The sequence below is a fragment of the Poecile atricapillus genome, chromosome 7 (assembly GCF_030490865.1).
Source record: "Poecile atricapillus isolate bPoeAtr1 chromosome 7, bPoeAtr1.hap1, whole genome shotgun sequence".
Taxonomy (NCBI): Eukaryota; Metazoa; Chordata; class Aves; order Passeriformes; family Paridae; genus Poecile; species Poecile atricapillus.
Genome location: NC_081255.1, coordinates 8,902,777 through 8,915,711, shown reverse-complemented (window position 1 = coordinate 8,915,711; position 12,935 = coordinate 8,902,777). Strand labels below are relative to the sequence as shown.

Genomic DNA, 12,935 nt, shown 5'->3' with positions numbered 1-12,935 from the left:
AAGATGTGCTGTTTACAGACTTTGTCAAAAAACAGACTTCAGTGCTACTCAGTAAGCTCTTAGAAAGGTCAGTGTGCTTTTCTTGTTTTAAAGAGCTCATCTGCACAAAGTGGGATCCACAGTAAGTAATAACTTAGTGACTCAATAACTCAGACTAAGTAATAACAAGTACAGTAACAAGAGCAGCAAGTGAGCACTCAACATCTTGTCCCTTCTCCAGAACTAAAAGGGAATATTTGAACACAGGCCACTGATTCAAATCTCTTCTACTGACAGCAGCAGATGCTGGGGCTGTACTTGCCTGATGCTCTGGAGCCATCAGGAACAGCATTCGCCTCAGCAGCACACCCAGGGCAGACACCTGGCAGCAGTCCCTGGGCCAAGCCTTTACCTGCATTAGGATAAAAAAGCAATGCACCTCATTACACTGAGGGAAAAATCACCACTGAGCAAACAAACCCTTTGCAGGATGTTCTGAGAGTTCCTATGTGGGATCACAGCAGTAACAGTGTAAATAAAATAAGCAGGGTATATTACTGGTTTATATTTTCACTGTACTGCTTTTGCTAATTACTAAGCCAATTTGAAGAACTGAAACAATCTCCATTTGAATCTTTGCTGGTATACTCAGATTAAAAGTGGTGCCAAAGTGCAAACATCACTGTGGTTCTTACCAAGTGGGCAATCACATTAATGTGGTGAGCACACAGCTCAGCTGTTCCATACCTGAAACATGAGAGACAGCAGCTTGTGAATCTGTACTTCTTATTCCTCTACAGAGTAAATATCATAAATCAGGTCTGCAAAATTAACATTTCCTCTAACATATTTAAACTTGACTTGCAGAGACACAATTTACTTGAGACAATCATTTCAAAAATCAATTATTAAACAGAGAAGCTATGTTCCTCTTGCTTGCCAGAATGTAAAAATGGCTAAGCCATTTCTACTCCTGATTTTCAAAATGTATTCTGTATCTAAAAATAATCCAATTCTGGGACAATCCTGTCTTACAAAAATCTTTCTCAAGCAAACTGCAAATTATGTACAACAACAGAATGAAGTGGATTTGTGGAAAACCTGCTTGACCTGTGCTAGGAGCATCTTACCGGGCAAGGAAGCACCACGAGTCCATTGCTAGCAGAGATGTGATCATGCTGGAACCCAGCACAGCATCCAGCAGGGCACGCTCCTGAGGAGAAATGGGAAAATCAGCACAATCTGAATACCACAGAAAAGAAAGCACTAAATTTTCGTAACAACTTGATCTTCCCTGCTCTGAAATAGAATAAAAATTGTCAAGGCCACTGAGGTCCTCAAGAACTTTATTTTCCCCGTTCCCCACAAGTGACATTTGCTGTGTTACTGAACTCCAGCCATGCAACTGTGTCACAACTGATTTCTACAAAACCATCTTTGAGATGCTCTCTCTGAGAATCTTTTGAGAGCCACAGCATTAGAAAGAACCCATTCTTTTCAAGTAGCACACCTATGCATCACGACAGCTGAAGAATTGCAAAACCCAGTCTTACCAGCTGAGGGAAATGTGATGGGAGTGTGGAAGCAATGAAGGAGCACAGGTGGACACAGACATAGTGATAGAGGGTGATGGGAACTGCTGGCTGTCCACTACTGACCACCTGTGGCAAACAGACAGGGAGAGAAAGCTCCCCACAACATTGCTGGAAACTGAGAAAGAGAGCTGAAAACAAGGACAGGCTGCAAAAAAAAAAAAAAAACAACAAAAAGGAGAGAAAAAGTACTTTGGTTAGAGATATGTAAGTCCCAAATTCTGCAAGCAACATTGGTATTACAAAATCTTTGTCTTCAGCCAGAAAAGATGGCAATAACTTTAATGCTTTTACACCAGATTTATGCTCCTGACTGCCTTCCTCTTTCACCAATTCAGGTGATTAGTAGAGGGCTCAGGCATAAAAGTGTGAGATTTTCACTTAGTAAATCAACAAATTACATCCATAGCCTTATTCCTACCCTACAACTACTCTAAATACCACTCCTTCCTTGAAAAAACAAAGACATCACTGTCTTATATCCTTCACTCCTGAGGCAATGAACATCAGATCCTGTTAGTCTTGGCATAAAGATGAAAATCCACAGTGTCAATTTTAAAAGTTCAGTTGCAAAAAGCAACTCCAGCAGCTGAGCCCCTTTGTTTGCCTGTATGGAACAACTGCTGTGGTGAAGAACTACAACAAAAACCTTTTTACTACCTTTTTCCTGTGTTCCAGAGGGTTTGCACTTCTTCAGGCTGAGAGGACAGCTTGTCCATTATGGTAAGCAGGAGGAGACACTGGGGCAGCTGCTGCTCAGGAGGGAGACCTGCAGAAGTTTGGGTTTCAAATGTGAAGCAAGTTGCCTGGATATATTTACTGTGTGTGTAAACTGGCTCTTAAGCATCTGTAGAAGCAAATTGATGAGCTGTCTCAGAATTGTGAGATGCTGGTCAGGGGAGAAATCAAGGAGAAGGGCTTGTTGAAACAAAAAGCTGACATTTTCCCAGTTTAAAGACATTCTATATTTTCACAGAAAATATTTACGTTAGGGAAAAAAAAGCTGTCTTCCCCTACCAACAGAACAGCAGAAAAAAAACATCTAACTTTGAAAGTTTGTGGCAAATGGGGATTGAAATTATGCAAAAGAGCAGAATTGACAGGATTTATGTTAACCAGATTAAGAGTGCAGTTACCATTAGTACTTTGGAAAAGATCAATTCAGCAACAGCATAAACTATCTGTTATAAAATACATCCAAGTTAGCAGGCAATCAGCTCTATCACAGTACTTACAGAAGAATCAGAGACAAGCAAATGAGTACAGAATATTATGGTCCAGAAAGTCAAAATGTCAATGCTGATCCCTCAGACAGCACTGGGAGCTGTACTTTCAACCTACCTAAATTTTCACTTAACACTTGTTCCATGAAAGGACTAAAGGGAAGGAGCTGGGTGATGAGAGGGTCCAGAGCAACAAGAAAAACCTGGGATATTTCATCTTGATGAACTTCAAAGATCTCTGGAGCATAAAGACTGGGAGGAAATTTGCTGACGGGGAATGGGAGAAAAAAAAAGAAGAAAAAAAAGAAGTTAAATATTCTCAGTAGCATTTTCAGCTACACTACTTTTCTCCAAAAGAACTACAAAAAGGCAAATTCATTATTTCCTTGTTCCTGTGAAATAAAAGATAGAAAAGGCTCCCTGCTTTAGAGTATCTGTTATATCCCAAGAGTTACAGCTCTGCATTCAGCCTTTAAAATAGGCATCACAATCCAATATTTTACTAAACATTTAAAGAAAACCTTACAAGCTCACAGAAAATGCGTGTAAAATACATAATATCTCTCAGAAGAAACATATCAAATCACAAAGAGTCAAGTGAAAGGGAAAAGCCAAGAAAATGCCTTTATACACAATTTGACAGCTATAAATATCACAGCACTAACTTAACACATGACTCTAAAAGGGTATCATAATTTCTCTGAAGAAGAAAAACAACACCTTGGGCACTAAAAGAAAAAATAATCAATATGAGAATAAAGCAAGAGATCCTGAAATGAAAAACTCTTGCAGATTATAAAGTGAACTGTAAAAACACTACTTTCCTACTCAAAAATCCCGCTCAGTTTCCCGGAGTGAATAAAATTTTACAACCTTCCACCTGAGAAAAACCTACAAGGTGAGTAAAATTAGAAGAAGAAACTCATAAAAAAATATCCATCCAATCTTGCAGTGGAACATGCAGTGAACTCAGGTGCACATCTCACCACAGAACCTGGTTTGAATTCCAACAAAGGGCTATAATCAGACCTGTGATTTCACAATATAAAGAATTATTAGTATAAAGTCTGGGTTCTCTTATGCTTCCCCACCACTGCAGAAACTCCAAACTTTTTGAAAGGAAAGTGATAAACCACTTGCAGACATTTATAAGTGTAGCATTAAAAGAGCATCTGCTTCCAGGAGAAACAGAGCCCTTCTGTGAGATTCCACAAGATTTTTAACACAACAGTAAAGTTATGAAAAATTTCAGGACACTCTGTTTCTAATCCCCTTGTTCTCCAGGACAAATTTTTCCAAACTTTATCTTAAAGTAGAAACAATCTGTCAAAAGGCACTGCTGACACCTGCATTTAATTGAAGAATTTTTTTTTCTGCATATCCTACACATAATTTGTTAAAAAAAATCTTGCCATAAATAGTTGCAACGAAATTAATAATTTGTCATTATGGGACATGCACAGTATTGATCAAGAATGGGGCTAAAGTAACTATAAAACACTAACTCAATTTATTAACAAATATTTTAGCTTTCTGTACATGAAAAAAGATGGCAACAACTCTGGAATGAGAATTGCATTTTTACATCTCAAAATATTTGCAATTTAAGAATGCAATATGGAAATGTTATTAAGATACTATCAATAGTCAATTATTTGTAATGTATATGAATTAATGTAATTTATGTAATGTAATTTGTAATGCATATTAATCAATAATTTGTAATATGTATATTCACATACCTGTATATCTGAAGAAAGAGCTGATGTAACTGAGAACAGGAATCAGAGAAGCAGGCAAGAAATTCCTGCAAAAGTCATCAATTTTGAGTGATACTTTTAAAATAAAATCCATGATTACTTACACTAATTACTCTCAACCAACTGCTCAGTGCCACTGCATGAAACAACCTGTTGCAGTTTATTTTTCTGGGAAATCCCAGCAGTAACCCTGCACAGGTTTGTGAGTATTTACTGGTGGAAGAACAAAAGCAAGTTATGTATGGATGTTAATTATACTGCTCATATGGGACAGCAGTACAAAATTATTCCATTTGCAGACCAGAGGCTTAAATTTAATACTAACATAGAATTGAAGTTTTAAAACCTACCTTGGTGTAGTGTACAAGGGAGTTAGCAAAGAACCTGCACAGTTTCACTGTCTTCTGGAACAGCCTCAAGTCAGTGTCCTCCTGTCCAAAAGAAGCAGTTCTAAAAGTTAATACAGAATAATACAATAAAATAGGAAGTTAGATTGCTAACAGTGCTCAAAAGCTATTTCATATTTGATTCTCTACAGACTCTGAAGCTAAGGGGGGAAAACTTTAAAAATATTCAGTATGTATGCTTCAACATTTTCAGAGCAATATTAAAGATTTGATTGACCTTGGGATACTATCAGTTTAGGAAATAAAAAAAAAAAATCTCATAGTATGCTGATTTATTTCATATAGTATGCTGAAATTATCTTATAATATTATCATTATAAGTATGCTTATGAAATTATCATAAAGTATAATAATTTCATATAGTATGCTGATAACCTAGTGTCTCATTAAAACATCCTCAATCTACACAAAGCTGGGGGCCTCATTTTCATGTTGTTTCAAAGGTCTTCTTTCTACCACAAGAAATAAAGAAAACGCAAACCGAATTCCTCCAAGCAGTAATACAGCACAAAGAATTTCTCCTGTTCAAGTTCACTGGCAGCTTTGGGAGCTTTTTAACACACCTGTATCTCTGACACCTTCATTTGCTCAGCCAGCTGCAAACAGGAGTCAAAAGAAAGAAGAGTGTCCTTGCACAGGCCACCAAGGATGTCACTGTGCTTCAGGTGGCACTGCAGCAGGGAGTGATGCTTCAGGCTTTGTCTGAAAGGCAGGAATATAATCAGGTATTTAATTGTCAGTAAAACAATCATGCAATGAGATCTTACAAATCCAAATAACTAATTCTTCTGTTTAGCCTTTTATACAGCAGTGATTGGTGCAATATCCATGAGCACTGAAAGCAGAAACTCAGAACAACCCTCTCCATGGCCATGACTGAAAGCCAGGGGAGAGGCAGGATGGAATCACAAGACAGCCAACTCAAGCCAAAAATGCCTACAGAATTGCAGGTCAGACCTCTTAATGTTCATCAATCAGACAACAGTGTTGCAAATTTTCTTCTGCACTGCAATACAGAAAATTATGTTTCTATTACTTTTCATACCAATTCCTACCTACTTTCACTGGCAGTGCTTTAATATTACCTCCTAGCTAAACTTCTAAATTTCCTTACTAAATAGCTACATTGAATTCTGTCATTTTAATTTCATTAGAAATTCTGAGCACAAAGCAATGGAGACATTCATTATTTAAAATTACACCACAATAAAACCCAAAGAGTTGAGCTACATACTTGATTATAAACTTCCATGTATTGGCATGAAGAGCGTGGTCCATATTGGAAATGACAGAGCAGATCTCCAGCACAGTGTGGATTACTAAGGAAATAACAGGAGCAGCAACAGAGTTAAATCAGATTTATGAGCTCACAGCAATGCCAAGACAATTGTGAGAGAATACCAGCACATTGACATGAATTGGGAAAATGGCTCAGTGTTTAGGTGCTGCCCCTTTCCTACAAACCTACACAACATTCCCACAGAGGAAGAAAAATGGAAATATTTTGAGCTCAAAATGCTGCTTTCTGAAAAGCTGGTCAGGACAGCAGGAACTGAGCACACTCAGGAACCAGTTTTAAAACTTCAAACATGCTCTCCATGGAAAAAAAAAAGACTGAACAAGAGTAAAAAAGTATCAAATCCATGTATACCTGACACCATATAAGTGATCTCATCTTCAGTGGAAGCAGAGCCTATGGAAATCAGATCAACCAGTTCCATCAGCTGTTTCTGCAGGGAGTAAGTTTCCTTGAACATGGATTGTAGGAGGTCAGAAATTAAGTGCAGGTGCCCATAGTACAGTGATTCACTGTCCTGAAACGGGGAGGAAGGGGTTTGTGAAAGAGCTCAGGACTCACAGCCTGATTTTTCACATGCAGAAAACACCATACATTTCTCTGGAAATAAGAACAAGGCATAGATGTAGCTATTTTAACTCAATACACAGCCCCTGAGCACTCAATATCAACTGTGTGCAGCTGCAGCTCATGGGAAACTAAGGAGGTCTGGCTGGCTCTTGTGAGTTTAGGGGGCTCTGGATCAGCCCTTAAGATGGTATTTCTGAACCAAACAGGACAATGTCAGCAGCAAAGGAAGTAGCATTCCAAAAACTTTCCAATTAGAATTACTAGATAAAGATACGGCACCTGAGTTTGAGTCCTGACGTGGAAAACTAATGTAAATGTTCCCATAAGAAAGAAATATTAAAAGTGAAAATGAAAGGCAACCAGAAGTTAGTACATCCTTGTGATAATCTTGTTTTATTTTCAATGCTTAGAGGGAACTGCTGTTGCACCGGAAAACCCAGACCAATCCATATCTGAAACTGATACACACTGCTCACTGTAACCAACATAAACCTCCTTTCAATCCACTTTGGAATTTGCCATTTGTAGCTCTGTAAACACTGTAGCCATCAGGACTGCACAGATCCCTCAGAGCACTTTGCTCATGAGCAGAATATTCAGTTAACACTGATGAAAAGGATGGAAATAGCCCAGTCTGAGCCTCTCACCAGCAGGGCAGACAGCTGAAAAGTCATCTTTGTATTTGTGCATTGAGTGCGTTATGAAAGTGACGTAGCAACTAAAGTTAAAAGAATAAGATGTCAACAACAGTATCATTTCAAAATAAGATCTTCTTCTAAAGTGTTTCCCAAAAGCCAAGGAGCACAAGGATTTTTGAGCTGGCAGCAGAGCCCTACCTTGCAGTGTGTGAAGGTGCTCTTTACCACACAGAGGACGGAGAAAGGGAGGGAGCGGATGCTCTGCAGGGACAGCTCCTGCACCGAGCACAGGTAGCGCACGCAGCCCGTCAGCGTCTCCAGCAGCTGCACCACGGTCTGAGAGCAGGAGACAACAACATCAGTCACTCCTGAAATACCTCCAAAAGAATCTGTTCCTAGCTGAAATACACCTGGATTTTTATGGCATTTAAAGTTCACAGCTATTTGCATAAATAAGTAGTTTGTTAAAGATGAATGAAGCTCCAGAGTTTTTCTCTGATACCATATCCTCTGTGAAAATTCCTTATTTCTTTTACTATTGTTCCCAATTTAAAAAACTGTTAAAATTCAGAAGTGACTGTATAAACAGGTGCCAGGTACACTCTTTAAATATGGGGAGTCACATTCCATCTGGAGGAGGGACTTGGAGCAGAATTTGAGATGATTTTTAAAATTATTATTAGCATCACATGCTAAATCTAATCAAATCATGTTAACTGAACTTCAGCTATGAAGGTAGATTAAATTACATTTAAACCATCAGTAACTGGCAAAAACATTTTAAAAAACCTTTTAGTAGTTTAGGTAAAAGCAAAGAGTGATGTAAACATTATTTTGACAGCTTATGTGACGGGACTTGCCTGTAGCAGATTCCTTACAGTGCTGCACAATTCTGTACTCTGGCTGGTCAGTCCTTTGGCCTTGCTGGATAATTCACACATCAGGTTATCAAAGAACTGTAGAGTCTGGCAGAACACAGCAAAACTGAAACATTTTACTTACAAAGGTACACGTGCAAATAAAAACACCATTCTACACCTGCTTGATTCCTTGGCATGGAGGCACAGAGAGAACTCACAGCAGAAAACACTTTCCAGCATTTGAGTCATAAAGCATGATATAACAAGAAGCAAAAAACCACTTAAATATATATATATATATATAAAATAGACAGAAGATATTGTGGCTGTTATTTTTTCTAAGATCTGTTGCTAAAACAAGTTTCACAGCTAATTTGCTTGAAATTTGCTCGAAACCTCATTCTACCGAAGATTTTTTACTTAGTTAAAACCACATAATTTAAAAAAGGTTTTCATTTTGTCTCAGAAAAAATATTTGTTGAGAATGATTATTAACATTCTGAATACATTAAGAAAAAATAAGCCTGTGAGGTACAAATAACATCTATTTCTACTTCAGATGAGGTTTTTGGATGTCTGATGAGTGTTCCTGCTGAGACTGCAAAGGCTGAGGTGCTTCTGGGCACATGCAGGATAAACAGTGGTACAGTGATCCTTTTTCAGGATATGCCTCTTATGAGACAATTTTCTTGTAATCCCCAAAAAATTTGTTGCTTGAGATAAAATAAGAGAAAGGGAAATCAAGTGGGCATTTTTACTGGCTTCTTAAAATGGACAAGCTGAGGTCAGAAACTTAAATTGGTAATTTGGCACCGCTTCACTTAAAATGCAAGCACTGATTTTAATACAACCATGGCACAAAATTCTCCATCATTTAATCAAAAAAGAAAATGTGTGAGGTCAGTATGGTCTAAAACTTTATTCACTGTATTAATTCAAAAATTTCACATTTATTCATGATATGGGAGAGTTGAGCTCTTCAGTTTACTTGTCCTGAGAAACTCCCTCACTTAAAAATTCTCCACTTTGGTTATTTTATAAAAAGCCCAATCTCAGAAAGAAATAAAAGTCTATTGCTGAATATAGAAAGCAGAGCATTGTATATTTTATTCTCTCCCTACTGTAAAGAATGAGAAAAATCACAGAAACAATTCAACACAACACTGAAAACTCTTAAAGGGTAAAATTACAATTCCAATTTTTGTATCCTATAGGTATTTTGCAACCCCAAAAGAAGAATCACTGCAATCTAAGCAGGTTCTAACACTGGACTGACTCACAATTCCACAGTTAACTAAAACATTCCTACCTTAGGTAATACTTTTGAGAAAAAAATTTGTTCCACATCTTCAAGGCTGATATGTGGCAAAAACATTTTAGTCAAGATCCTCAAAATACCTGCAAAAAAAAACATTTACAGTGTGCAATTCTCAGAAATATACAGCAACCTACCAGAGGAAACAAAGAACTGCAGAAAGCAAAAACAGATCAGGTACTTGAATTTGAGAGAGACAACAGAGCATTTACCATATCTGAAATGCATGAAAACACACATACATTATCTGAAAAATCAAGTAGCAGCCCCAAAATGCACAAACCCACCAAAAATAGCAGCACACCTGACTAAACTTAGTTGAAGGCTAAGCACAACTGCCAGCATACAGATCTAGTATTTGCCACATTCCAAACTGCAAACAGTTGCACGTTTTATCATGCAACATAATATGCAATGTAACAGTGAGTTTTAGCAACACTCATAAACAGTTACATATGAGCCTCATTTTCTTTTAACTATCACCTTTGTCACCTGGAAGGTAACAGGCCAAAAGACAATAAAACATCAGCTAGAAACCACCCTTTTTTCGTGTATTTAAAGATCAGAAGTAGCAGAAAGGAAAAAACAGCCTTAGATGTAGAGTTTCTCTAGGGACATTTATAAAATTTATTCAACAGTTAGTGGAGTGTGCAAGATCCAGCAGGATTGCTGAAGACTCTGAAAACTTGTAGCAGAAGTATTTTAAGCGCTGCAGTGATTTTAATGCAATTGCAATACAGGGCTCCACAGGAAGAGGCACTTCCTAGCCATTACTTACGAATATGCTCAGTCCAGTCTTCAGACTCTTGATACATTGAGTAAAAACGTTAAAGAAAATCAAACTTGTTCTGCTATAAAGGCTATCTTTAAAGCACCTGCAGAAGCCACAGTGACTTCTAGCACTGTCCCATGTACGCATGAAATTGGTGGGGATGCTCCATAACCAACTCAAGAGCACCACGGGATCAATAAAATATTTCCAAAATGTATTAGAGAGTAAGTCTTGAGGGTTTTTTTTTGTTGTTTTTTGGGGGCTGGTTTTTTTGGTGGTCTGTGGTTTGGGGTTTTTTTAGGGGGTTTTGTTTCTTTTGTTTTTTTCTGGTGGGAGGGGGGAGAAGAGGTGTGTCGGGGAGTTACCTACAGTGCTAAATGAACCACACGAGATTTTCTAGGTTCTATGAATCTTTTATTCCAGAGAAAGGCAGTACCCGTCTCCAGCAAAACTCCCAGCCCCTCACAAAGGTCCCACCGCCCTCCCTCACGCGCAGCTGCTTGAACCGCGGAACTCTGAAGGATGCACACACACCCCCACCACCACCACCACCACCACTCCTGTGCCTTTCCCGCAGCCACCCAAAAGCCCTGCTGGGAAGGATATAAGCAGCCGGGGCAGCACGGCGGGCAGCTCCCGGCGGCACAGCTCGCAGTCCCAGCCGCCCAGCTCCCGCAGGAGCAGCTCGGGGTCTGCCTGGGACATGGCGGCGGCCGCGCTCCCTCCCCTCAGCGCGGGGCAGTGGCGGGAAAGGCGCCCCGCGCTCCCACAAGGCCCCGCGCCCGAGGAAGCGGAAGCGGCTCCACGTGGGAGAGAAGCGGAGCATGGCCCGGAGCGGCAGCCGCGGCTACGGGGCAGGGAAAACGGGATGGAAAACGCTCCCGGAGCTCCTCACCCGGCCTGCGCCGCAGCTCTGCGCTGGGCTTGCGCCCCTTGAAACGCAGAGGCTGAAATGGGAGTTTTAGCGGAGTTGGCAGCTGTCCTGATTCCCTTGCCTGTACCTGTGGTATGTGAGATGGGCACGGGTGACGCTGTGTTTTAATAAACTTAAGCGGCTAGAGAGCGGGTTTTTAAAATTACAGAATAGTTAGGGTTGGAAGGGAGCTCTGGAGATCATCCGGTCCAACCCCTCTGCCAAGGCAGCGTCACCCAGAGCTGGTGACAGCGACGCGTCCCGGTGGATTTGGAACGTTTCGAGAGGGAGACTCCACGACTTCCCGGGGGAGCCTGGTAATGAAAATCAGGATGCTACAATTAGACGGTTTCTGCTGATATTAATGATATATAAAATTATTTACTCTTTTTTTCAGCAGCAATTCACCTGGCTCTTGGCAAGACATCTGATACTGCACCAGCAAAATACTCTGCCCTGCAACAATACCTACATAAAAGCTGGCTGCAATAAATTAAGCTTTTTTAAAAACTGTTATTCCTGAAAATGGATTTTCAGTTTAATTTTGCTGTTGATGAAAACGAGAACAGTGAGGCAGATGCTCAGTTCTTACTGCTGTGCTCTCCAAAGAACAAGCAGGAATCCAGAGGAAAGAGCAGGGAAATTGCTGATCCTGCGTCAGACTCCAGCCTGAAGCTGGCTGCTGCTAAGCACGGGGATGAGGCAGCTTCAAAGAAAAAACTCTGTGTGAAAGCTGCCAAGGAGCACAGCATTCCTGAAGATCTCAACAAAGTATTGGAAAATAAAGTCATGGAAACAGTATTGGATTTTTCTTACGTAAAGCTGTCTGAAGTGGAAATGACGTGTTCAGGTGATGCTGACAGAGAAGGCATCGTTTCCAAAAGTGTTTCTTCTCACTCTGATCTCATCCCAGGAGTCTATGAAGGAGGGCTGAAAATCTGGGAATGCACCTTTGATCTCGTGGATTACTTTTCTGAGGCCGAAATAAAATTTACCAACAAGACTGTATTGGATCTTGGCTGTGGGGCTGGATTGCTGGGAATTGTTGCTTTACAGGGTGAGGCTGCCCAAGTCCATTTTCAGGACTACAACAGCACAGTGATTGATGAAATAACCTTGCCCAATGTGGTGGCCAACTGCATCAGTGAAGGCAGGAGGATGATGGGCAGTGGGAAGGATGGAAAAGCCAGCAAGCCTCCTTCAAAGAGGCCCAGGAAGGCAGAGGGCTCACCTGATGTGCTCAACAGATGCAGATTTTTTTCTGGAGAGTGGTCTCAAGTCAGCCAGCTCCTGTTAAACAGCAACAAACCCTGCTCAAAGTACGATATAATTCTCACCTCTGAGACCATCTATAATCCTGACTACTACAGTGCTCTGCATGATACACTGGCTCAGCTCTTGGACAGAAATGGCCATGTGTATTTGGCAAGCAAAGTGCATTATTTTGGAGTTGGTGGTGGGATCTATCTCTTTGAGAAATTCATTGAAGAGAAAAACGTGTTTAGGACCACTATGGTTAAAACAATTGATCAGGGTCTGCAGCGATGCATTATGGAAATTGCCTTTAAAAATTGCTGTTAAAATTAAACTCCTGATCTTCCAAAAATAA

At 40.0% G+C, this 12,935-nt stretch overlaps 2 protein-coding genes across 5 annotated transcripts in view; one reads left to right on the top strand and one right to left on the bottom strand.

Annotated features, from left to right (window-relative positions):
* Positions 1-11,257, bottom strand: part of FIRRM (FIGNL1 interacting regulator of recombination and mitosis) — a 27,746-nt gene extending 16,489 nt beyond the window's left edge. The window contains exons 1-16 of one of the 2 annotated variants that reach the window (XM_058842273.1): positions 11,020-11,257; positions 10,420-10,455; positions 9,636-9,724; positions 8,327-8,431; positions 7,665-7,802; positions 6,613-6,775; positions 6,196-6,280; positions 5,525-5,663; positions 4,905-4,985; positions 4,537-4,601; positions 2,913-3,061; positions 2,232-2,340; positions 1,533-1,719; positions 1,110-1,192; positions 675-726; positions 298-391 (exon numbers count right to left, since the gene is read on the bottom strand). In XM_058842273.1, the coding sequence (XP_058698256.1) occupies positions 298-391; positions 675-726; positions 1,110-1,192; positions 1,533-1,719; positions 2,232-2,340; positions 2,913-3,061; positions 4,537-4,601; positions 4,905-4,985; positions 5,525-5,663; positions 6,196-6,280; positions 6,613-6,775; positions 7,665-7,802; positions 8,327-8,431; positions 9,636-9,724; positions 10,420-10,455; positions 11,020-11,239 (1,795 nt within the window). In that variant the 5' untranslated portion in view covers positions 11,240-11,257. Of the gene's footprint in view, positions 1-297; positions 392-674; positions 727-1,109; positions 1,193-1,532; positions 1,720-2,231; positions 2,341-2,912; positions 3,062-4,536; positions 4,602-4,904; positions 4,986-5,524; positions 5,664-6,195; positions 6,281-6,612; positions 6,776-7,664; positions 7,803-8,326; positions 8,432-9,635; positions 9,725-10,419; positions 10,460-11,019 lie in introns of both variants that reach the window. The other variant, XM_058842274.1, reaches the window with a different exon arrangement.
* On the top strand, positions 11,257-12,935 carry METTL18 (methyltransferase 18, RPL3 N3(tau)-histidine). 3 transcript variants are annotated; one of them, XM_058842276.1, is made up of 2 exons: positions 11,257-11,419; positions 11,727-12,935. In XM_058842276.1, the coding sequence occupies exon 2, from the start codon at positions 11,852-11,854 to the stop codon at positions 12,905-12,907; it is 1,056 nt and encodes a 351-aa protein (XP_058698259.1). In that variant the 5' UTR covers positions 11,257-11,419; positions 11,727-11,851; the 3' UTR covers positions 12,908-12,935. The 3 variants fall into 3 exon arrangements, with proteins under 3 accessions (XP_058698259.1, XP_058698260.1, XP_058698261.1); XM_058842277.1 differs by having other exon boundaries at positions 11,724-12,935; XM_058842278.1 differs by lacking the exon at positions 11,257-11,419 and adding an exon at positions 11,429-11,643 and having other exon boundaries at positions 11,724-12,935.

Bases quoted from the DNA above. Each gene is read 5' to 3' on its own strand.
- METTL18 (XM_058842276.1), top strand. From the start codon at position 11,852: ATGGATTTTCAGTTTAATTTTGCTGTTGATGAAAACGAGAACAGTGAG.